Source organism: Pelophylax lessonae (genome assembly GCF_965119305.1).
Source record: "Pelophylax lessonae genome assembly, chromosome: 12".
Taxonomy (NCBI): Eukaryota; Metazoa; Chordata; class Amphibia; order Anura; family Ranidae; genus Pelophylax; species Pelophylax lessonae.
The window spans coordinates 95756542-95782502 of NC_138779.1; the positions used below are offsets into that span (position 1 = coordinate 95756542).

The 25961-nt window shown below is 45.1% G+C and overlaps 1 protein-coding gene across 3 annotated transcripts in view; it reads left to right on the plus strand.

Annotated features, from left to right (window-relative positions):
* Positions 1 to 14252: 14252 nt before the first annotated feature.
* The window catches only part of PPP1R12C (protein phosphatase 1 regulatory subunit 12C), a 202415-nt gene continuing 190706 nt past the window's right edge, over positions 14253 to 25961 (plus strand). For all 3 annotated transcript variants that reach the window (XM_082273822.1, XM_082273823.1, XM_082273824.1), the window contains exon 1: positions 14253 to 14610. In XM_082273822.1, the coding sequence (XP_082129948.1) occupies positions 14299 to 14610 (312 nt within the window). In that variant the 5' untranslated portion in view covers positions 14253 to 14298. The remainder of the gene's footprint in view (positions 14611 to 25961) is intronic.

Consider the following 25961-nt stretch of genomic DNA (forward strand, 5'->3'; position numbering starts at 1 on the left):
CCGGAGCGCTCAGCGTAACATTTGTGTTCTCCTGACTACTGCAATGCTCTACTCTCTGGTGTTCCTAAATCCACTGTTAATTGACTACAATATGTACACAATTCTGCAGCCATAATCCTGACTAGGTCTGGTACAAGTGATCATATTACCCCAATTCTGGAGCCTTGCACTGGCTACCTGTCAGGTTTCGCATAGACTTTAAGATCCTCTTGCTCACCTATGAGGCTCTTCATGGCTTGGCACCCCATCATCTTTCTGAACTTTATCAACTTACTCCCCCCTCATAACCTCCACTCTTCAAATTCTGGTCTTCTGTGAGTCCCCTCTAGTGACCTGAACTCGATGGGAGACAGAGCCTTCTCCTGCTATGCTCCAAAACTCTGGAATTCACCTACAAAGAACAGAGTCATCTTCTCTAAACGAATTCCAATAAAATCTAAAAACTTTTTTTTCTTTAGACAAGCTTTCAAATAATTGTCCGTTTTTTTCCTTTATGTTATGCTGTATATTTCTTGTGTTTAACTTGTAAAGCGGTTTGAGACGCTACCTTTAAAGGCGCTATATAAAATAAAGTTTATTGTTATTATTGTGTAAACAATAGGTAATGAACTCACAAGTGCCCCACTGGCAGAGCATAGTGTATCCCAGATGTGCCATAGGGAGCCAGTCCTCAGGGAGCTTTGCCGAGCTCCAGCTAGGGAGAAGTGCTGAGGAGCCCAGAATCACCGGGCTGCACTGAGAACCCTGCCACCCTCAAGGAGAGTCTGGACGCCTGGATCAGATCCTGGTGAAATGGACTGGAACGCATTTCTGAGGGGTTTCCTTTTTCTTCAGATGGCCTACTGGGACCCATGACTGTAGTTGTTCAAGCCCTTCTTGCTCTCATCCATAAAGGACAAGTCAGATTCTTTTCCTGCTGCCAGGTAGGGGATATACACACAGAATCATAGACCTTATTAATGCCTACAACAGCAAGGTAAAAAAGAAGTGGCTCAGTCTAGCCGCTGAAAAGGCTTTTGAAAACCTTAGCTGGCCTTTTCTTTTTCGCAACGTAGAGCAGATATCATAAGACCCCTACTGCGAGTCATTCAAGCCCCTTATGGGATGCCCTCTGCCTCAGTAAAACTCCTACAAGCTAATTCTACTCAATTCCTGATAAAAAAACAGTATGCCTCAAGGATGCCCTTTCCTACCCTTACTCTTTGTTTTCTCTTTTGAACATTTGGCAGCCATGAGTCGCAACACCCAAGGCATAAAGGGAGTATCTATGCATAGCCACTTTTTAAACCCTTACTTTGTGGATGGTATATTACAAACTCTCACACGTCATTTGACCACTCTTCCTACCCTACAGGACTGTATCAGGGAGTTCACATTGTTATCAGACTACAAGGTCAATGATTCCTTCCAAGTAAGAGCCTAACCTATTCACCTTGAATTCCCAAACCTCTACCATACTGCAGCCTTTTTCTTGTTACTCTTGGAATTTCAAAAACATCAAGTATCTGGGCATCAATCTGACATCTGCCCCTCAGAGTTTATATGATGCTAACTACACTATCCATTTTGGAAAATTAGACAACTTATACAATGCTAGATTCCCCATCACATTTCCTGGTTAGGCAGAAGTGCATCTATAAAAATTACTATTTTGTCTAGACGACTTCACCACTTTCAAACACTCCCCATAAGGATCCCTCTGCAAAGAAAAAAAAAAACAGCCTAAAAAAAAACACCAAAAAAAATGTCCTTTTATTATACTAGGGTGACTATAAATGTCACAGAGTGGCTACAACTCTCTTTGCAGCTTTTATATCTCAATGAGAATTTGCGTTCCCTGACAGTATAAAATATTATTATGTATCTCACCTCAGGCCAGTCCTACTCGGGTCTATTTTATATTCCTATAGTAAATAGTCAAATATTATGGATTGCAATGGTCCACTGCAACTCTTTACTCTGGGCTCCTATACCAGATTGCATAGAAATATAGAAATGGATGTACTTGATGCAATGATATTTACTAAAAGGATATAGAAGGTTTTGTGACATTTTTATTTAAAGTCTCAAGCCTCCTCCCCTGGTACCATTTGTTAACAGACCAACCATTCTGGAGAATCTCACTCATCACATGGTATTGGCCTGGAACCTTAGATACCTCTTCCACATTGGCAACATCCATTTGAACAATACTGAAATTATTTTAATTATTCCTGTGTTTTTTGTTTAGCTACCTTTAAATTAAACATTTTGTACATTCCATCACACCCTGATTAACTTGCCCACCCCCTGCATTACAGGTGCAACATGTGGGGGACTAATCTCAAACATTTACAAGCTTTTGGTGACCCCACACCCTAAAACACCCCTGGAGCATTCAAACATGCATAAATAGGAGCAGATACTGACTAAAGGGTTTTCTTTAGAGGACTAGAATGCAATTTGGTTTGCAGCCAACAAAACTTCCCTATCTAATGTTTAGAAAGAAAATAAATTCAAAGTTCTTTGTCATTAGTACCATACCCCTGCCTTACTACATACTCTCAATCCAGACTACTACTGGAGGTGTCCTAATCACCCAGGAAAACTCTACACTTTGAACTTGTCCCAAGATTCTGCCATTTTGGCAAAGAGTGGAATCCCTTGTCCACGCTCCTTTACAAACTAAAATTGATTGCCTCCCACTGTAGGCAGACACATGAACCAAACACATTTATATTTTTACTCACACATCTGAAGAATCAAACTTTTTATGAGACTTCCAGTGAAATTGAAATAATGCTCTTGCAGCTTTGGCTTGACAAATTTGCTTGGAATCTAGGAGCCAGCTAAAAAAGTTAGGAGCCAGCTTTTTTTTTTTTCTACAACAAAGCTTTATTTTCAATGACAAAACCTACTGAGCTTAAATTTACACATAAAGAAGATTAGAACCAAACATCATAGGCATTTACCTTGTGTAGATAATGAATACATTCTCATGTGACACACAAGGTGTTTAATGCAATGTCATTTTTTTTAACTTGGCTTTTTGTGGCCATTAATATGCCTTGTACTTTTGCGTGTGATGGGTAATGGCTCACTAGGGAAGGACAGTGCAGCAAGGTAGGGGTTATAGGAGATCCAATGATGAATATTTGCCACCGTAGGCCCCTTTAACACCACCTCAGATCTCTCTGCTGATCCCCGCTGAGCAGGCGGATCCTGTCCACTCTATGCAGACACAGCCCATTCTCTTCTATGGGGCAATCAAATGGAAATGGAACGTCTGACTGTTTCCATCCGATGCCATCCAATCCGATTATCTGGATGGATGGAAAATAGAACCACCAGTTTTTAGCTAACAGGATCGGATGGCGGCAGGTTGCCACTCCATAGAGGAGACTGAAGGGTCTGATCAGGTCTGCCTGAAAAACTGATAGGCGGACCTGATCAGACAGCCTGTGTGAAAGGGGCCTTCGGCTGTGTGACTGTGGCATGGCAGGGCAGGGAGATGATGAAAAATAATGAATACATTTTATTAAAAATAATGTAAAAAAAAAAAAAAAAACACATTCCCTTTCCACTTGCCCTTTAAGCAAAGGGCACCAGATGAAGCCTTCAAAAATGTCCGCCTCTTCTCCTCTTGGGAAGGAGATGGACAGTCTTGTTAGTGACTGCTTGTCATACTCCCGGCCACCACAAGAGGGCGCCAGTTCCCCATTGGAAGTGTCTCACTCAAGAAGGCCGAAAAGCTGCGGCCTCAATTATCGGCGGCGCGGTAGTCCGCGCATTCGCGAGGGGGGGGGGGGGCGCAAAGGTACAGAACACCTCCTGCAGTGCACCCCAGGTGCCAGGTCGCTAATTCTAGTCGCCAATGCGACCTGGAGCCCGGGGTTTGTCGAGCCCTGGTATAGGCTATCACATGGTAGCCTATAAGAAAAGTCAATCAATTTACAAAAGGGAGTAGTTTTATTGCAGAATCTCTTTAGCTTGTGATACATGTGTAGTGCTTACTCCTTAAGGAGCCACTGGAATGTTGAGTCTCTCCTAGCATTACTGTTGGTGCACTGATGTACTGTTTCCCTAAAACACTCACTGACCCACCAGCGATGACCAAATGACTGACATCCCCTCAATTTTGCAGATTTTTTTTGCTCAATATCCAGGGAGAAGAGGGTTAGGTATAACAAGGTACCAAAAAAGTAGCGACAAAGTATTCCCTGTGCTCAAGAAACTTCTGTAGCCCCTTTTGCAGGGTAGCTGTGTGTGTTTCAGCTGAGGCCAGCAATCTTCAATTGTGTTATTTTAAGCCCAGACCTGCAATGGGCTGAGCAATCTTTTCCTTGAAGATGTGCCCCTTTAACAGCCACCTTTTTATTATGAAGGCAGTGGCATAGGCCAATTATCAATCTCTGTGCTTCCCAAGCCCCCATCTCTGGCATCTTTCTTTCTCCTTCCCCAAGCCTAATCACTGGCACTAAAATCCATAATGATTGGTTAGCAATGACATAAATATGCATAACCCATTACATTATATCTACTTTATTTACTGGAGAACACTTCCCAGAAGCATGCAGAAGTAAACAATGTCCTATGTTTAGGAACACCAAACAAACACAGAAACAATACCAATCAGAGCTCAGGCTAGCAACAGCCTATTTGCCGACTAAATTTGGAAGATGGACACTCCAGCTAATAGCAGAGTCCATACATGTGCACTATGTAATTGTTAGATTTGCATCTCTCGTGTTAATTCCTCAGGCGGTGTGAAAAAATGTAAATTCTCAACTATATTATCAATTCTGCATTGCATTATGGTAGCAAAAAGTGGTGGAGCAGATAATAAGAATTCAAGGTCATAGAGGGTGCACTTTCCACAATGAGTGACAGGAAACTGACTCTATATTATGCTGTAAATTCATTATTTTACTAAATCAATCTTGATATAATAATATTACTATTTCAGGGATAGAAGTCTGAATTGATTACTAGAAATATATACCAAACTTGAAATATGCTACTATCAGTTTGACAGTGAAGATTCATCTATCAATGGTATTCTTCATAATATCTTATGCCATTTGCCTGTTCCATCTGAGTCTCAGTTCTTTTTACTAGGGAAACAAATATTCCAGAACAATGACATTGTGTTGCAAAGAACCTGTAAACTCCTCTGATACAAACAAGGTATCAAGTCATGTAATGGACCATCTGTTAAAAGAGAAAGAAGTATGTTTTTCTTTTTTTTTAGGTGGATGCAGCATTGGTTTGATGCTGCATCTGTCCCCCGCTTGACTAAGAGATCACACGCGCTCACTGGAGCTCTGAGCTGTGTGAAGGGGCGGCTGGCTCAAGCTCCTAGCGGCTCGCTGAGAGGCTAAGCCAGGTGCCCGTCCAGGCTTCTGGGTGGATTTCGACCATATGATTGCGATTCTTCCCGAGCCTGGACCGGCTCTGTGACATTAGCTGACAGTCGGATTCAGCCCTGTCCTCTGAAAATGGGGACGAACTGCACTCCTGTGATCCACAGGACAAGTACATCCAAATGAGCTTTAAATCACGGGTATTGCTAGGATTTTGAAATTTTTGGGCACTCAAAGGAAAAAAGTGATGTGGTACACATATCACGCCATGGTGGGTATAGCCTCTGTACTGACGTTAAGAGGGACTTAAGGGGCCATACGACACAACAGCGCACAACAACATCTGCAATCGTGTCCCATTGCAACAGCAACATCTGTCAGTGTCCCAATGGACCATCAATATCTGTTGTGGTCCCTAGTGGACTGTAAGCATCTGTCTGTGTCCCTAGTGGACTGTCAACATCTGTCCGTGTCCCTAATGGACCGTCAACATCTGACGGTGTCCCAGTAGACTGTCAACATCTGTCTTTGTCCCTTGTGGACAGTTAATATCTGTCGGTGTCCCTAGTGGACGTCAACATCTGTCTTTGTCCCAGGAGATCATCAACATCTGTCTGTGTCCCTAGTTGACCGTCAACATCTGTCTGTGTCCCTAGTGGAGCGTCAACATCTGTCGGTGTCACAGTGGATCGTCAACATCTGTCTTCATCCCTAGTGGACAGGTAACATCTGTGGGTGTCCCTAGTGTACTGTCAACATCTGTTGGTGTCCCTAGTGGATGTCAACATCTGTCTGTGTCCCAGTAGATCATCAACATCTGTCAGTGTCCTCAGTGGAAAGTCAACATCTATTGGCATCCCTAGTGGACCGTCAGCATCTGTCGGTGTACCTAGTGGACAGTCAAGATCTGTTTGTGTCCCCAGTGGACCATCAACATCTGTTTTAGTGTCTCATTGCACATCAACATCTGTTAGCGTTCCAGTGCACAACATCTGCAATAGTATCCCACTGCAATATCAATATCTATCGGTGTCCCAGTGGATCATCAACATCTGTCCCAGTATGCCAGTGCACAAAAACATCTGCAATAGTATCCCAGTGTACAAAAGCATCTGTCTGTATCCCCAGTGCACATCAACATCTGTCGGTGTCCTAGTGCACATTAACATCTGTCACAGAGTGCCAGTACATCAACATCAACTGCAATAGTTTCCCAGTGCAACATCAACATCTGTCTGTGTTCCAGTGGACCATCAACATCTCTCAGTGTTCCAGTGGACCATCATAAGCATCTGTCATTGTATCCCAGTGCACCAACATCTGTCAGTGTCCCAGCGCACAAATAACATCTGTCAGTGTCCCCATACAGTGTCAGCAGGGCAGCATCATCATCTAAATGCACCATGTCTATTAAATTGTACGTAACAAGAAGGCATTCAAGATTCTGAGCATGACAGGTGACAGTAGCGGGGAACTCTCACTGTCAGACTCAGATTCTGAATTTGAACCCGTTGAGAGTAGTGGGTCAGTAACTGATTCAGAGGAGAATGGGGTCCCAACAAAGTGATCCAGGCGATCTGAGGAAGAGCAGGCAATCAGCAGAAGTACACCTAGATTATAGGCCAGGAACTAGTACTGGGGTGTCACATCCACCACAAAGAATTATGGCCCTTAGCAAATGTGGAATCACCATACTCAGGAGAAGTATTAGAATGTGTTTTGAGGTTTAATTCTAAGTATGCTTAAACTGGGTATTAGAAATATCTTATAAATTGACAACTTTGTGTAAAAAAAACACGATTTAATTTTCTTTCCACATTTTCCAAAATCTTATGGCATAAAAAAGGACATGTTTAACTACCTCCCACCCAGCATATGGTGGGGTGGGAGCTTTCTCCTTCTGAGTGGACGTTCCTGACGTTTAGAAGGAGGGAGATTATGCGGCCGCGTCCAATCACAGCTGTCATGTAATGTAAACACAGCCGTGTAACGGCGATCGGCTCGGCTTCTCCTCACACAGAGTCTGTCAGTGAGAAGGAGAGCAGATCTGTGCAGCCAGCCAGGGATCAGTAAGTTTTGAGCTATTTACTGCTTTTTACACACTGATCACCCAGCTAGTGTCCCCAAAACAGTGTTCCTAACACAGTGAAAACACCTGTCACACATCTGTCCCAGTAAAATAATCTGTTACAGTGAATATCTGCCACATCTGTTCGTGATCATCTGCCACATCTGTCCGTGATAGTCTTGCACATCTGTCCATGATAATCTGCCACATATGTCCGTGATAATCTTCCACATCTGTCCGTGATCATCTGGCGCACATCATCTGCCACATCTGCCAATGATCATCTGCCACACCTGTCTGTAATCATCTGCCACATCTGTCCATGATAATCTGCCACATCTATCTGTGATTATCTGCCATATCTGTCCATTAAAATCTGCCATATCTGTTCATGATCTGGCACATCTGTCGGTGATAATCTGGCACATCTGTCCATGATAATCTGCCACATCTGTCCATGATAATCTGCCACATCTGTCCGTGATCATCTGGCGCACATCACCTGCCACATCTGCCAGTGATCATCTGCCACATCTGCCCATGATTATCTGCCACGTTTGTCCGTGATAATCTGCCACATCTGTCTGTTATAATCTGCCACATCTGTCCCTGATCATCTGCCACATCTGCCAGTAATCATCTGCCACACCTGTCTGTAATTATCTGCCACACCTGTCTGTAATCATCTGCCAAATCTGTCTGTGATCATCTGCCACATCTGTTCGTAATCGTCTGCCACATCTGTCTGTAATCATCTGCCACATCTATCTGTGATCATTTGCCACATCTGTCTGTGATCTCCCACATTTGTCCGTGATCTGCCACATCTGTCCTAGTGAATATCTGCCACATTTGTCTGTGATTTTCCCCATCTGTCCCAGTGAACATCTGCCACATCCCAGTGATCAACATCTGTCACACATCTGACACATCTGTCCCAGGAATCATCTGCGCACATCTGTCCACATGGCTAAAAAATTATTTAGCAGCAAGGAGGCTTTCCATATAATCCAGAGTATGTCGGACTAGAGTAGCAGGGAACTCTCTCCATCAGACTCGGATAGCGAGTATGAGCCAGTAGAAAGCATGTTCAAAAGACTCATTATACCTCATAGAATATAAATTGGGGTGTTTTCTTTCCAAAATGGGGTCATTTTGTGGGTAATTCCATTGTCCTGGTGCTCCAGGGCCTTCAAAAATGTGATAGGTACTCAGGAAATAAAATGTGTAAATTATGCCTTTAGTACGCATGACGGTGCTACTTGGATGTTGGGCCTCTGTATGTGGCCAGGCTGTGGAAAAGGCTTACATATGTGGTATTGCCATACTCAGGAGTAGTAGCAGAATATATTTTGGGGTGAAATTGCAAGTTTATCCATGCCATGTGTAAGAAATAACTTGTTAATATGACAATTTTGTGGGGAAAAAAAATCTTCATTACCCAAACTATTGTGGGCAAAAAATTGCAACTTCAAAAAGCTCACTATGCCTCTTACTAAATACCTTGGACTGTCATCTTTACAAAAAGAGGTAATTTGCGGGGATTTGTACTGTCCTGACATTTTATGGCCTCAAGAACTGAGATAGGTAGTCAGTACATCAGGATTGATAAATTCTCAATGATATGTAGCCTAGCTTGTAGACTCTATAACTTTCACACAAACCTATTATCATACACTTATCAGGATTTTTTTTTTACCAAAGACATGTAGCAAATCGCATTCTGGCCTAAATTTATGACAAAATTAGATTTTATTAGATTTTTTTTATAACAGAAATTTGAAATATTTTTTTTCCGCTCTTATTTTGCTTACGGTATATCGTGAAAAAAAAAAAAATACCACCAAAAGAAAGCTCTGTTTGTGTGAAAAAAATAATAAAAATGTAATTTAGGTACAATGTAGTATGACTGAATAAATGTTATTCAAAGTGCGAGTGCACTGAAAGCTGAAAATTGGTCTGGGAAGGAAGGGTGTGAAAGTGCCCAGTATTGAGGTGGTTAACCAGTTGTTGACCGCCCCACGCAGATTTACTGTGGCAGGGTGGCTCGGCTGCGCATAATCATGTAGTACTACAGGCAGCAGGAGGAGTGACGGCGATCGCCGCCAGCCTCGCGCAGTCGTCAGAGAAACTGACAGAAGACCCGCCTGGTTATGTAAATAAAGCAGTGCCACCTACCAGTGATCACCAGCACCACCTACCAGTGCCCACCAGTGCCATCTGCCAGTGCCCACTAGTGCCACCTACCAGTGGCCACCCGTGTCCACCAGCGCCACCTATCAGTGCTCATCAGTGCCAATCAGTGCCCCATCATAAGTGTCACCTACCAGTGCCACCTATTAGTGCCCATCAGTGCCACCTATTAGTGCCTATCAGTGCTGCCTATTAGTGCCCCTTAGTGCCACCCATCAGTGCCCATCGGTGCCACCCATTAGTGCCACCTATCAGTGCTGCCTTATCAGTGCCACCTTATCAGTGCCCATCAGTGTCGCCTATCAGTGCCCAACAGTGTAGCCTATCAGTGCCCATCAGTGCACTCTCATCAGCACACATCAATGAAGGAGAAATATTACCTGTTTGCAAAATTTTATAACAAACTATAAAAACTGTTTTTTTTTTTCTTCAAAATTTTTGGTATTTTTTTGTTTGTTCAGCTTCCACCAAAAGAAAGCTCTATTTGTTTGAAAAAAATGATAAAAATTTAATTTGGGTACAGTGTTGCATGACCGCTCAATTGTCATTCAAAATGCGACAGCGCTAAAAAAGGAGGAGGAGTGGCGGTGATCACCGCCGCTCTTCCCCGATCGTCGGGGATCGAGTGAGGAAATCCGCCCACTTGTGTAAACAAAGCGGGCGGATCTCCTATGTGACAGGCAGGGACAGATTACAGGATTCAGCATAGCGGAACCTGCGATCTGTGCCTGTGTCACTCAGTCACCTCCCCCCACACACATCAGTATGCATGAGGCACACATTTAACCCCTTGATCACCAAAAGTGTTAACCCCTTCCATGCCAGTGTCATTATTACAGTAACAGGGCATATTTATAGCACTGATTACTGTAGTAATGTCACTGGTCCCCCCAAAAGTGTCAAAAATGTCAGTTAGGGGTCCAATCTGTCCACCGCAATGTTGCAGTCCCGCTAAAAAAATCGCAGATCGCCGCCATTACTAGTAAAAAAAATAAACAATAAAAATGACATAAATCTTTCCCGTAGTTAGTAAACACGATAACTTTTGCATAAACCAATCAAAATACACTTTTTATTTATTTATTTTTTTTACCAAAAATATGTAACAGAAAACAAATTGGCCTAAAAATGTTAAAAATTTTGATTTGTAAATTTTTGGGGGGGAATGTTATATATCAGAATGTGAAAATACATTTTGGCCTAAATATATGGCTAAAATTGAATATATTGCATATTTTTTAACTGTCAAAGAAGAAATTGTCAATTTTTTCACATAATTTTCGCTTTTTTTATTGATATCACAAAAAATGATAAGCGCAGAGGAGATCAAATACAACCAAAAGAAAGCTTGGTTTGTGGGAAAAAAAAGGACGTAAATTTCGTTTGGGTACAGGGTTGCATGACCGCGCAATTGTCAGTTAAAGTTGCGCAGTGCCAAGTTGAAAAAAGTGGCCTGGACGTTAAGTAGGAAAATCCTCCGGGACTAAAGTGGTTAATCAGCCACAGAACCTGTGTAATTATTATGTGTCCTGGTTTAACCACTTAACAACCGCGCACCGCAGATATACTGTGGCAGGCAGCCACTGCTGGGCAAAGTGACGTATGGGTACGTCACTCGGTCAGCCGCCTGTGGGGGGCGAGCGCGCGCCACCGGAGGCTTGCTCCCGCCCCCGCTCATTCACTGAGATCAAAGCGCGAGTGACCGGCGGCTCCGATGTCCGCCGGTCATTTGCGATCTCCCGCTGGAGAGGGAGAAAGGCAGGCAGCTGATGTAAACACAGCCGTCTGTCATTCTCCCTGATGTAACTGCAGAGACTATATGATCCTGCTATGTAGGATCGTATGTCTCTGTGGTTAAATCACAAGCCACGCCCCCCCAGTTAGAATGATAGTTAGGGATGCATTTAACCCACTGTTTACCAATAAAGTTAACCCCTTCCCTGCCAGTGTCATTTTTACAGTAACAGTGCATATGTATAGCACTGATTACAGCAGTAATGTCACTGGTACCCCCAAAAGTGTCAAAAATGTCAGTCGAGGGTCCGATCTGTCCGCCGCAATGTCGCAGTCTTGCACAAAAAATCGCAGATCGCCGCCATTACTCGTTAAAAAATAAAAACAATAAAAATTACATAAATCTTTCCCGTAGTTAGTAAACGCAATAACTTTTGCGCAAACCAATCAAAATACGCTTATTGTGATTTTTTTTTTACCAAAAATATGTAGCAGAAAACAAATTGGCCAAAAATTATAAAAAATTTTGATTTTTACATTTTTTGGGGGGAATTTCATATAAAAAAATATTGTTTTTTTCAAAACTGTCGCTCTTTTTTTGTTTATAGCGCAAAAAGTAAAAATCGCACAGGTGATCAAATAGCACCAAAAGAAAAGCTCTGTTTGTGGGAAAAAAAGGACGTCAATTTCATTTGGGTACAGTGTCACACGACCGCGGAATTGTCCGTTAAATCAAGCAGTGCCAAATCGCAAAATAGGCCCTGGTCTTTGAGCAGCCAAATCCTCCGGGGATTAAGTGGTTAAAGGGATGAGGTGGTAGTCCTAGTCTGAACACCTACATACTGCATGCGATCTGGGTCTATGAATGGAGCCCAATATTACTGCAGACATCTCAAGTCTCCCGCAAGTCGCGGGAGACTCCCGCTATCCGCCCTGAGCTCACGGACACCCGCAAGCTCAGGGCAATATCCTGGCTGTGTGTGTGAGTCAGTCTGAGTGAGTGAGTCAGATGAGATGACTCATCGATCGATGCAGGCAGGAGTGTGACAGCTGTCAGCAAGCTGAGCCTGCACAGACATCACGTCGGAGCCGAAATAGATCCGGCTCACAGGCGGAGTGATATGAGTCATGCACTCCGCCTGTGGGAGGAGCTGCAAAGTGCAAGCAGCGACTTTGCTCTCTACTACAGCCACATTCTACTCCAGGAGGCATTTTGGCGCGCGCGGGACCGCGACACTGTGACACCCCACTCTGTGACAGTACCAGCAAGTGACCAGGCCAGTACCAGCAAGTGACCAGCACCAGTGACCAGGCCAGTACCAGCACCAGTGACCAGGCCAGTACCAGCACCAGGCCAGTACCAGCACCAGTGACCAGCACCAGCACCAGTAACCAGCACCAGTGACCAGGCCAGTACCAGCACCAGTACCAGCACCAGTGACCAGGCCAGTACCAGCACCAGTGACCAGGCCAGTATCAATGACCAGGCCAGTACCAGCACCAGTGACCAGCACCAGTGACCAGGCCAGTACCAGCACCAGTGACCAGGCCAGTACCAGCACCAGTGACCAGGCCAGTACCAGCACCAGTGACCAGCACCAGTACCAGCACCAGTGACCAGGCCAGTACCAGCACCAGTGACCAGGCCAGCACCAGTGACCAGGCCAGTACCAGCACCAGTGACCAGCACCAGTGACCAGCACCAGTGACCAGGCCAGTACCAGTGACCAGCACCAGCACCAGTGACCAGCACCAGTGACCAGGCCAGCACCAGTAACCAGGCCAGTACCAGCGCCAGTAACCAGCACCAGTAACCAGGCCAATACCAGCACCAGTGACCAGTACGAGCACCAATGACCAGGCCAGTACCAGCACCAGTGACCGGTACCAGCACCAGTGGACCAGTACCAGCACCAGTGACCAGTACCCGCACCAGTTACCAGACCAGTACAGTACCAGAACCATTGACCAGGCCAGTACCAGCACCAGTGACCAGGCCAGTACCAGCACCAGTGACCAGGCCAGTACCAGCACCAGTGACCAGCACCAGTACCAGCACCAGTGACCAGGCCAGTACCAGCACCAGTGACCAGCACCAGTACCAGCACCAGTGACCAGCACCAGTACCAGCACCAGTGACCAGGCCAGTACCAGCACCAGTGACCAGGCCAGCACCAGTGACCAGGCCAGTACCAGCACCAGTGACCAGCACCAGTGACCAGCACCAGTGACCAGTACGAGCACCAGTGACCAGGCCAGTACCAGCACCAGTGGACCAGTACCAGCACCAGTGACCAGTACAGTACCAGCATCAGTGACCAGTACCAGCATCAGTGACCAGCACCAGTGACCAGGTATACTGATTACATTCCATTTCATTATTCTCTGGTAGTGTTAAATTGGAAAGGGGGGTGCGGCGCAGGCGTGCGCGGGGGGGGGGGGGGGGGCGGCATGTGGGGGGGGGGGGGGGGCTCACCTCCCTGAAATGACTTTGCCACCTCCCTGAAATGAGTTTTTGCAGGTTGGGATGTCTGTTACTGGTTATGGTGGTGATCTGACTTCAGTACTTTCTTGCTCACTAGCTTGTAACAAGCAGCTCAGATTTGACTTGACTGGTGAATTACCTGTCCTAGGCCAGTGACTAACATGGGAATGAAGTGAGGTCAGCAGGAAAGCCAAGCAGGCAGTATTCTAGTCAGGAATAGGATGGAAGTCGGTGTATCTTTGCCCTTACAGATATACTTTAGCAGCAGGCTGACTCTAGCCGTAGTGGCGGGCCCAGAGACTGGCAGTCACCACTTCTACACACAGGACTGCTATTCCACTTTCATTCCCACACACCACTTCCTGACAGGCCCGCAGCGCAGCCATACGTGACGTCATGACGCCGCACATCAGGCTGGCGGCATAGACCGTAGACGTAAAGGGTGGGGGAGAAGAAGGGAGACACATAAACACAACATGGCGGAGGGGGCCGCTGCCGCCGCTCAGGCAAAGGAAAGGCGGAAGGAGCAGCTCCGCCAGTGGGCCCGGTCCTGCACCAACCAGGAGGCGGCGGAGCCCCGCTGGCAGCGGCGGAAGAGGCGCTTGGATGAACGGGGAGGCCGGGCGGATGGAGATGTTGGACGGGCTGTACGGTTCGAGCGGGCGGCGGAGTTCCTGGCTGCCTGTGCCGGGGGAGATCTGCTGGAGGCGGAGGAGATGCTGAGAGGAGAGGAAGGGAAGGAGATCACTGACAGCACCAATACGGATGGCATCAGTGCCCTACACCAGGTCAGCTCTACTCTCTCACTGCATAGCAAAGTATAGGGGCTCCTGGTGTCACAGGTCAGGGGCTGGTGCCAGTGGCATGGTGGCATTGGTGTGCCCAGGTGGTGCCCGTGGTATGGTGGAGTTGGCGTGCCCAGGTGGTGCTGGTGGTATGAAGTTGGCATGCCCATGTATTGGCATGATGGGGTTGGCATGCCCAGGTGGTGTCAATGGCATGGGGGTGCCCATGGTGATGCTGGCAGCATAGCAGTGCCTAGGTGGCATGGAGGAGTTGGTGTGTCCAGGTGATGCCGTTGGCGTGCCCAGGTGGTGCCAGTGGCATGGTGTTGCCCATTTGCTGCCAGCAGTACTGGTGATGCCCTGGTGATGCTGGCAGCATAGCAGTGCCCAGGTGGCATGATGGAGTTGGCATGCCCAAGTGATGGCATTGGTGTGCTCAGGTGGTGCCAGTGGTATGGGGTGCCCATTTGCTGCTGCCAGCAGTGCTGATGGTGCCCTGGTGGCATAGCAGTGCCCCGGGGGCATGGTGGAGTTGAGGGTGCCCAGGTGGTACTAGTGTCATGGCAATGCCCAGTTAATAGCGACATGGCATTGACCAGATGATGCTAGCCACATGGTGGTGATGGCAGTGCCAGTGGTGCCCAGGTGATGGTTACTGAGAATCTGTGCCTTTGCCTACTAAAAGGACCACATTTCTATTTCTGCCCTCCTTTCTAGGACTTCTGCCTTATGTCATGCTTCTCATTCCCTGCCTGCCAATCTTGCCCAAGTCATACCAAGACTAGTGATGGCCAAGACTGGCAGAGTTCACCCAACTGTCCACACACAAAGAGCTGATGACTAGAGGACGGAGGAAGTGTCCCCTACCACCGATGTCAGCTCTGTTCTAGGTATATGGAGGAACCATAAGTACACCTTATACTATGCTGCATGGTATGCTTGTACCCTGGCAGGCTGGGCAGTGTAACCCGTCATACCCAGAATTGCATTACCGAACCTTTTAAACATAACTGTGGTGTGCTGACCCTACCATGACCTATATTCAGGAATCGTGCCCTGCTTACAGAGGTGAGGTTCTGCCAGGCTGGACATGGCATTGGAGGCCAGATGAGAATATAAGTACTAGCAATAGTGTGGGGGTGGGAGGGGGGACACCTCTCTGGTGACTGGTAGGGCAGCGGTGACCAGCTGTGAGAGAGTTGGTTGCCAGTTGCGCTTTGTATTTCATCATCGGTAACTAAAGTTGCAGTTGTTAGGAGGTATAGCAATGATATCACCGCTGTGATCATTGCAGTGTGTAGCTGTAGAGCAAGCATGTGACACTCAATAATATATCCCCCCCCCAACATTTCACATTCCGGGTACGTCTCCGTTGTATCAAGCACTTGTTTTATACAGTATCCTGTTCCCATTTCATTGCTTGCTTTGCGTGAAATCCCCGGTGTGCCCGCCAGTCCCCCTGCCTTCTTATTTCACACTAGGCATTGAAGAACATCCCTCCTAGTGTGGTCAGTTTTCTGGCTGTGCTGGGAGTACAGCCTGCCTATCCTCAAATGCTCAGACTCCCCCCCCCCCCCCCCTGCACAGCTTTTCACAGGGAAGATCGGTGTATTGCTGTTTCTCCACCCCACCTCTCTAAGCATCTTATTCAGCCGAGAACAGAGATCATGGCCTCACTTCCTTCTAAAAAGAGAGAAATATTTACAGTGTGTGTGTGTGTGTGTGTGTGTGTGTGTGTGTGTGTGTGTGTGTATATATATATATTATAATTTTTTTTTTTCTATCCTAAAAGGGGGAGGGGGGTAATCCCTGGAAATAGAAATGAAATGTATATTATAATTATTAATCCCTTCCTCCCCTCCTCTGTCATAATTACCCTCTCATTTGATGGAAAGATAGCTCACATGTGGCATGGCATGATGGATGGAGGGCAGTGTCCCTGGGGCCTCAGAAGATACACGGTACTGCCCATCAGTGGGTGCGGCGGCATTACATTCTCGCTGCTGATGTCAGTTCCTGTATTGGCGGCGGTGCCATTTGCGTTCCAGGCTGGCTCCGCCTACTGCCACTTAATTGCAGAAATTCAAATTTGAGATCGCAATTCTCAAACCATTAATCGTGCAGCTCTATTTAGGGGGGGCACAAAAACTCAAATTACCCAATTATTTGGTAAAATATAAAAATCGAGTAAATAGACACCCAACATGTCAGTACCCTATATTTTCCATGGGCGACACTTTAAAAGGCCCCTATAAGTCAACAGTCTGGTGTTACGAAGGGGGTCTGGTGCTAGAATTATTGCCTTTATCTTATCCCAATAAAATATACACTTATTGGAATTTTTTCCCCCAAAATATACAGCAGGATTCATATTGGCCTAAATTGATAGAATATATATATATATATATATATATATATATATATATATATATATATATATATATATATATATATATATATATATTATAATATAATTTTTTTTTTTTTAATTGGGTATGTTTTATAGCATAAAATAAAAAAATATCATTTTTTTTCAAAATTTGTTGATCTTTGTTTATAGTGCAAAAAACAAACTGTACAGGTGGTCAAATACCACCAATAGAAAGCTCTATTTGTGGCAAAAAAAGGACATCGATTTTATTTGGGTACAGCGTCGCACGACCACACAATCGTCAGTTAAAGTAACTCAGTGCCGTATCGCAAATAATGGCCTGGTCATGAAGGGGAGTAAACCTTCCGTAGCTGAAGCGGATAAAGTGATAATTCAGGTTTTTCTTTCTAAATTTTAGACCTTTTTTTAAAATTGTTTTAAATTTGTCATTATGGGGTGTATATTAACCACTTCTGCACAAAGGATTTGCCCTCTTAATGACCAGGCCATTTTTTGCGATTCGGCACTGCGTTATTTTAACTGACAACTGCGCGGTCATGTGACGCTGTACCCAAATAAAATTGACGTGTTTTTTTTTTTTTTTTTTTTCCCCCCCACAAACAGGGCTTTCTTTTGGTGGCATTTGCTCACCTCTGCGTTTTTTTTTTTTTTTGATTACGCGCTATAAACAAAAAAAAGTGACGATTTTGAAAAAAGCAATGTTTTTCACTTTCTGCTATGTAACATTCCCAATAAAAACATTTTAAAAATCTAATTTTTTTTCTTTTTTTTTATATCATTTTGGACCAATTTGTATTTTGCCACATTTTTGGTAAAACAAATCTCAAGTGTATTTTGATTGTGAAAGGTATAGTGCGCTCAACACAATCATAAATATTAAACGTATGACATCTGGGATGACCCAAATATTATGGTGATCTTCATACAGTGTGAAAAATCATATGTGAAATTCTTTATGAAAGAACATATTTATAACAATCGCTAAAAAAAATATATATATAAGTCCTCCAATTGATCCAGATAATCTCAAATGGCAAAAGATCAAGCTTCCATTAATAGTGGATCTTCAATCTTGCTAATCCTAGACCGATATGTGAGGGTGAAATAGAAGAAATAGCCTCTTACCAGATAACACTTAACAGTGAGCCTTATTGGTGAATAGGCATTTTCCACACGTGAACAAATGAAATCAAGTGAGGTGATAGTGGTAGTGCAAACTTCTTACCAGAGGTATGTAGAGGGTAGGCATAAACCACTGTTTATACGGATGCACCAGATAGAAGGTATCCAATGGCGGCTTCAATGCGTGGGCTGAATGTTTCTCCACACCACCATATCCAACTCACTGATGTAGCTGGCAATACTGTACTCTAATGTAGCTCCCCCATAACAAAGTGTACCGAACGTGACCGCCTGCTTGCGGAACACGTGGTGTGACGGCGTGGCTACTCCCCGACGCGTTTCTCCTTATCAGGCTTCAGCTTGGATGTGCAGCCTGATAAGGAGAAGCACGTCGGGGGGACTAGGGACGCCGTCATGCCACACCACATGTTCCGCACTGCAGGCGGTCACGTTCGGTACACTTGGAACCATTGTTTATGCCCAGTTCCTTCCATTTGCCATGTAAGTGTGTTTCTTTTTTAATAAAGTTTTTTTTAAAAGGATAATTCACTATTGGCACTTTATCTTTTGTTATGGGGGAGATACATTAGAGTACAGTATTGCCAGCCACATCGGTGAGTTGGATATGGTGGAGTGGAGAAACATTCAGCCCACGCATTATAGCCGCCATTGGATACCCTCTCTCAGGCATGTCCAACCTGCGGCCCCGAACCACAGGCAATGCGGCCCACTGCTTCCTAACAATTGTTTTTTCTTTTATGCCGGGGAGGAAGGAAGTTGAATCGGGGGCATGGCCACAGAGGTTTCCAACTAACTATAGGCAGAGGCTGCCTCGGAGGGGATGATCCACCAGTTGTGTTAAATTAGTGCTGGGGGGGGGGGCGTGCGGGAAGGGCGCAGCAGCGTTTTATTACTTTTATACCTTAACTGTAGTATATATTTTATATGCGGCCTGAGAAAATTTCTCTACACTCAATGTGGCCCAGAGAAGCCAAAAGTTTGGACACCCATGATCTATCTGGTGCATCCGTATAAACAGTGGTTTATGCCTACCCTCTAGTTTTTAAGAAAATGGCTGTGGTCCCTCTTTTCATGTGTTTCCAAGAAGTCAACAGTAGGAAAACTCCTTGTATGATTAATTCTAGGTGCAATTTCAACGCTCATGGAAAACCTTAATCACTTGTCTACCAAGGTGCATTTATGAACAACATTGTAGACAAGTGGTTAAAGGAGAAGTTCACCTTTTGGAACGTGTTACCTGTTTCAGCTCCTGCCACCTCTTCCTCCAATCCCCACTCCCAGTGACAGCGTGCTAATTGGCACTTTTTTTAAAATCCGCACGGCTGATTTCTTTGAATAATCTAAAAGGACTGTCTGTCATGTGGGGTTACTATTGGGCTTTGGGGGTGCTGAGTGCTTCCATAGTCCTCTGACATTCTCATGCTTTCAAACGGAACGTACAGAGAGACACCTGTGGACATGTCTGCAGGAGCGCCCATTGCACCCGTGGTTTACAGATCATGGGTGCAGTGCTTGCCTGACTCCCACAGGGGAAAAATATTAAATGCTATTTTTTTTTTTTTTTTTACAATGAAGGCAAACCCATACTTTAAATCAAGCTCACAGAGATTGCTTCTCCCACCCGCAGGAAAGCTGATATGAGTTTAAAAGGGCGCCAACAGCTTCCAGTTCTTGTTCCGGTCTACTAGGGATGCACCGAAATGAAAATTCTGGACCGAAAATGCAGGATGCCCTTGGCCGAAAACCGAAAATTACTTTTTCCCCCAAATAATTTTAAAATGGATAGAAGAGGGGCATACACCAAAAACAGGCAGCGACGTACACCTGTCGCTGCCACCCTTTCACAGTATATGTACTGTGACGGGTTGGCAAGAGGTTAATTACCAATGATATTTGTATTATGCAGCATGAGGGGGTTAATGTATTGCCACTGCTGGTCACTGATGCATTAGTGACCGACCAGTAGCAGTTAATTAACCCCTTTGTGCTGCATTAGTGCAACCAGTATCAGTGTTAATTAACACTGGTTGCACTGATACTGGTTGCACTAATGCAGCACAAAGGGGTTAATTAACTGCTACTGGTCAGTCACTAATGCATCAGTGACCAGCAGTGGCAATATATTGACCCCCTCATGCTGCATAATACTAATGCCAATGGTAAGCTCGCCTCAGCTCAGTGGAGATACCAGCATGACAGGGAAGTGAAGGCTCACATAGTTATAGCTATTAGCGGCCACTCGCCCGCCCGCCCGCCCGTGATGTCAGTTCATTCATACACATCATCGTAGTAAGGACAGGGGGGCGGCCGACCCGAGGCGCGTCTTTTCAAACCTGCGCTGCGCCCTCCTCCTTCCTCACGGCGGCCATTCATTTCGGCATTTTTAACCCATTTTCGGCCGAAATGGGATAAGGCCATTTTCGGCCGAAAATTTCGGTGCATCCCTACTGTCTACCTATACGTATATCAGTCCACCTCCTGGCTGTTTTTCTCCCAAGGGTAGGGGTACTGAATTGAAATTTACAGGTCCGATCAGTAACATTTTCTTCCAGCAGGAGTCTGAGTCTCATGTTTGACTGTTTCTTCACATCAGAGCCCCCCCTTCCCCCCTTTGGGCCCGATCACCCTTATGGTAAAATGCATGGTTCTACTACTACAAGTCCAGGAAGTGTTGGTGTAATGGACACTCGGTCCTTTTTCTTTCAACTTTATTGAAATGTCAAATTACAATATATTTTTATGCACCACAGCTCCGTTGCAGTGTATAGAAACAGTCTGTACACAGAGCCTTCAGGTGAGTTTGTTAGGTGCAGAAAAATAGAGTAAAAATTTTATTTCTCACTGCACTGTTAACAGACACATAGAAACACATTTCCTGTGTGCCCTTGCAGAGACCTGTGTTTTTTCCAATGCAGAAAAACCGATCTCTTCACAAGTGTGAATGAGCACTTACATCAGTGTTGTCCGTCTCCTTATACATCACAGCCCCCCCAAATCACTGTCCCTCTCCCCCTTTACATCAGTGTCGTCCGTCTCCTTATACATCACAGCCCCCCCAAATCACTGTCCCTCTCCCCCTTTACATCAGTGTCGTCCGTCTCCTTATACATCACAGCCCCCCCAAATCACTGTCCCTCTCCCCCTTTACATCAGTGTCGTCCGTCTCCTTATACATCACAGCCCCCCCCAAATCACTGTCCCTCTCCCCCTTTACATCAGTGTCGTCCGTATCCTTATACATCACAGCCCCCCCCAAATCACTGTCCCTCTCCCCCTTTACATCAGTGTTGTCCGTCTCCTTATACATCACAGCCCCCCCAAATTACTGTCCCTCTCCCCCTTTACATCAGTGTCGTCCGTCTCCTTATACATCACAGCCCCCCCAAATCACTGTCCCTCTCCCCCTTTACATCAGTGTCGTCCGTATCCTTATACATCACAGCCCCCCCCAAATCACTGTCCCTCTCCCCCTTTACATCAGTGTTGTCCGTCTCCTTATACATCACAGCCCCCCCAAATTACTGTCCCTCTCCCCCTTTACATCAGTGTCGTCCGTCTCCTTATACATCACAGCCCCCCCAAATCACTGTCCCTCTCCCCCTTTACATCAGTGTCCTCCATCTCCTTTTACATCGCAGCCCCCCCAAATCACTGTCCCTCTCCCCCTTACACCAGTGCTCTCAGTCTCCACGTCATGGACCCCTCCAGCCCTACACCACAGTCCCCTTTACATTAGTCCCCTCTCCCACAAACCTTCATATATTTGAACCCTCTCCTTACATCAGTCCCCCTTTACACCACAGACCTGACCCTATTACATCAGTCCTTCCTTCATATTACAGACCCCGGTCCCTTTCATCAAAGTCCCCCTACTCATCCCTCCCCTTGTTTATTATTCTGTTCTATTGCTTGTACTGAGGGTGCTGGCTGTTGGGTGTCCTTTTATACTGTCCGATCTTGTGTATCCTGTGAGTGAGGGCAGCCATTTCTCCAGGCAAATGTCCTGGAGAATTTCTCCTCTTGAAGCAGCTCTGCCTACTATGACTGTTCGATCACAGCCTGATCACCCCAGCACCCCTTCAGAGGTGTTTTTTTTTTTTTTTTTTTTTTCCCCTAATCCAACAAACGGAACCATGTCCGAGTTTGAATCTTCTTCCTTTCCCTCTCCCCCACTGTTCTGCAGTCACTCTGACTTTTAAACTATTCCCAGGCACATCTCCTATCCCGACTAGTTATCCTTATTTCAGTGCACAGTCCTCTATGGAGAGCACTGTGCGGTGGCATGGTTTGCACTCACACTGAAGCAAACCATACTGGATCACAAGCAAGCTGTGCTGGGATCACCTTTTCCAAGTGGTCCCAGGTGTGGAACGCTTAACCGATCCTGGATGCGTTTCGGAGCACTTGTGCTACACAGAATACATTTTGGCCTAAATTTATGAAGACCTTTTTTTTTTTTTTTTTTTTTAATTATTGGATATATTTTATAACAAAGTAGAAATAGTGTGTGTGTGTGTGTGTGTGTGTGTGTGTGTGTGTTTTTTTTTTTTTCCCAAAAATTAAAAAACCAGTAGTGAACAAATGGTTAAATATATAAATCTCATTTGCCTACGGTGTTGCATGACAACACAATTGCCATTTAGAGTAGCACAGTGCTGAAAGCAAAAAAAAATGGTCTGGTCATGAATGGGGGTAAAACCTTCTGGAGGTCAAGTGGTTAAGACAGCATTTCAGAGGAAGAACCTAATGTAGTCTGTGAACTTGAAGTCTGGTGCAGTCATTGAGTCAACTATACATTTCTACATCATTGCAAAGTGTATATGATGAGAATGTGAGGCCATCTGTCAAAAAATTCAAGTTGAATTTGAGATGGATCTTTCAACACAAATGATCTGTAGCACACTGCAAATCCACTAAGGAAGGTCTCAAAAATAAGACTGTTTAAGACTGTCCTAGTCAGCATCTTAAATTGATTTCCATTGAAATTTTGTAGGGGGATTGCAAGGAAATTCGCAAACATCTTGTAACTGAAATAATTCAGCTTGGAGAAGTGGTCCAAACTTGTGATCGGCCGATATCGGATTTTTGTTGCCGCTATCAATATTTTGGCAATGGAATATCTGTATTGGCCAAAGTTTTTGTACATTTATTTTTTTATTTTTACACTTTGACAGGTACTGTTGTGGAGTGATCTGGGGGTCTAAAAGACCCCAAACCCCTCCTCTGCACTTAAAAGCATTCAAAACAGCCAAGTTTGGCTGTTTTAGAATGCTGTAATTTTTTTTTTGAATCTGCCGTCGAATACCCAGAAGTGATGTCATGACATTGCTTCCGGGTTTTTACATGGAGACCCGATCAGAGCCGAATGCGGCTTTGATCGGGTCTTCTCTTCGGCGGCCGTGCAGGTAGGATGCCCAGGTCTCCTGGTGGGACAGGAGACCCGGGTGAGCCGTGGAAGTTGGCGGGAGGGGGATGTCTCCTCCTGCTCCTTGTAATGACAGTCGAGCGGCTTTTCAGACGCATCGGTCATCATTACAAGACAGCCAACCGTCAGCTGTGGAAGACGGTACCGGGCTGATGCCTCTAGCTGCAGGCATCACTCCGGTAAATGCACTTTCCTGAAATATTGGCAATATCGGTAACCTCAGGGGCCGATTCTGATATATCGGGGCAAGTACAGATCGGTCCTCCAATATATCAGCTTTGCCAATAATCGGTCGATCCCTAGTCTAAAAATATTTTGTTTGGGTTTACACATATGATCTCAATGGAGCCAGCTTAACACAGGTACTGGGGCGGCCGCGGTCTGCCTTCAAAAGGGGTCCTGTGCATCTTTGGGTCAGATTCAGGTGCGAATTCAGGCAAAAATTTGAACTTGATCCGCACCTGAACTGGTAAACAGGGAAGCACCGGACCCCAGGCATGAACCTGCGGCTGCTTATGTGTGAACCCAGCCTAACTGAGTGAATGTCAGTGACTGGGACTGGGCCATACAAATTGGCTCAGTCATTAATTCAGGTACTTGTATAGCATTGTCAATTTACACATATACAGTAGAAGTGCCTGCCCTCAAGGAGCTTTCAGTATTGGGTTCCTAACTCCCATTTATACATACACCTATTAGGGCCAATGAATCTACCAGCATGTATATCGATTACCCGGAGGAAACCCATGCAAGCACAGGGAGAACATGCAAATTCCTGGCAGGTAGCGCTGTGTTTGGGATTTAAACCAATGACCCTAGTGCTGCTGGGCAGAAGTGCTAACCACTTGTCAATTCCGCTAAATCGGGGAATGCAAGGTTGTACTCCCCACCCCCACCCTCCCTCCACATCTGTTAATTTTTGTTGAATAAATGGACAAATTGTGCATAAAGGAGAAATCCAGGCAAAACTAACGGTAAACCTGTTCTGTGCCACATTCTAAACCTGATCTATCTAACCCTGTAAAGCAAAAATAACTGTACTTCGCTTTTCTGCATCCGGTTCGGTCTCCAGTGGCGGAAGCTTCGTGCAGGAGAGGGCGGACAACAGCTGTGAAATGAATGGGAAGTGAAAACACCCATAGAGTTACTATAGGACTTCCGTTATCTCTGATGCCTCTCCTGCACCTGCCTCCACAGTGAAGCTGCAGCTGACAGCTCGGCGTGGGACCAGACCGGCTGCAAAATAGGTAAGTACAGTGATCTTTGTTTTACAGGGTTAGATATATTGGGTTTAGAATGTGGCACAGAGCAGGTTTAGTGTTGCCATGACTTCTACTTTAATTTGCGTATTTTAACTTTCTCTGTAGGCATTCAAAGACCTAACGTTTGACTGCTTTAACCACTTGTCAACCACAATATGTGTGTGTGTAAAATATATATATATATAATGTATATCTTGTAGTTTACTGGGTTTAGGGGTGAAGATATCAGCCATAACCCCAGTATTGTTTTTTGTGGCATGCTTTCGCACAAAACTGGTCCATGTGGCTGATGAGCTGCTGAAATGGTTTCCAAAGCAGTGGGAGCGGACGCCCCTCCCTCCGCTCGCCGGTGTTTCTGGGGCTTTCTGTTTCCGCCAGTTCACCTGAGAAACGACCTGAAGGTGCAGTCGGCTGCTCCCATTGGTGAGTTAATACTCTTTGATTGCTTCTATGGCCTTGGGGGACTGGAGTGATGTCATGACATCCAGACTGGAAGTGAATACACTTTTTTTTTTTTTTTAAGCAAATGATCAAAAGTTTTTTTTTTTTATCTTTTGCTTTTAAAAGTAAAGAAGAGATTTGGAGTCTTTTTGACCCCAGTTCTCTCCATAGAGCAAACCTGTCACCCTTATTTTGAATGCAACGGATGTGTACATTCCTTGTAATGGGAATAAGTGATTAAAAAAAATAAAGGGACATTGTAAAGATAAAAAGTAAAATGTATAATAAGAGTAAAGCACCCCCATTCCTCCGTGATTGCGGGCAGAAGTGAATGCATATGTAAACAGTATTTGCACCACACTTGAGGTATCGCCGTGAATGTTGGGAGCAAGAGCAACAATTCCAGCGCTAGACCTCCTTTGTAATAACTGGTAACCTGTAAATGCGTTTAAAGTGCCGCCTTGGGAGCTTTTTAGTTACTGTAGTTTGTCGCCATTCGTGACATGTTTGGTATCTGTTTACTCAGAACGCTATCTATATACAAACAATTGGGGTAAATATTGTGTTGTTTTTTTTTTTTTTTTTTTTTCCCCCCCAAAAAAAAATTGCATTGCCAAACTGCTGCGCAAATAAATACTGTGTGACATAAAAAATTGCAATGATTGCCATTTTATTTATTTTTTTTTTTTTT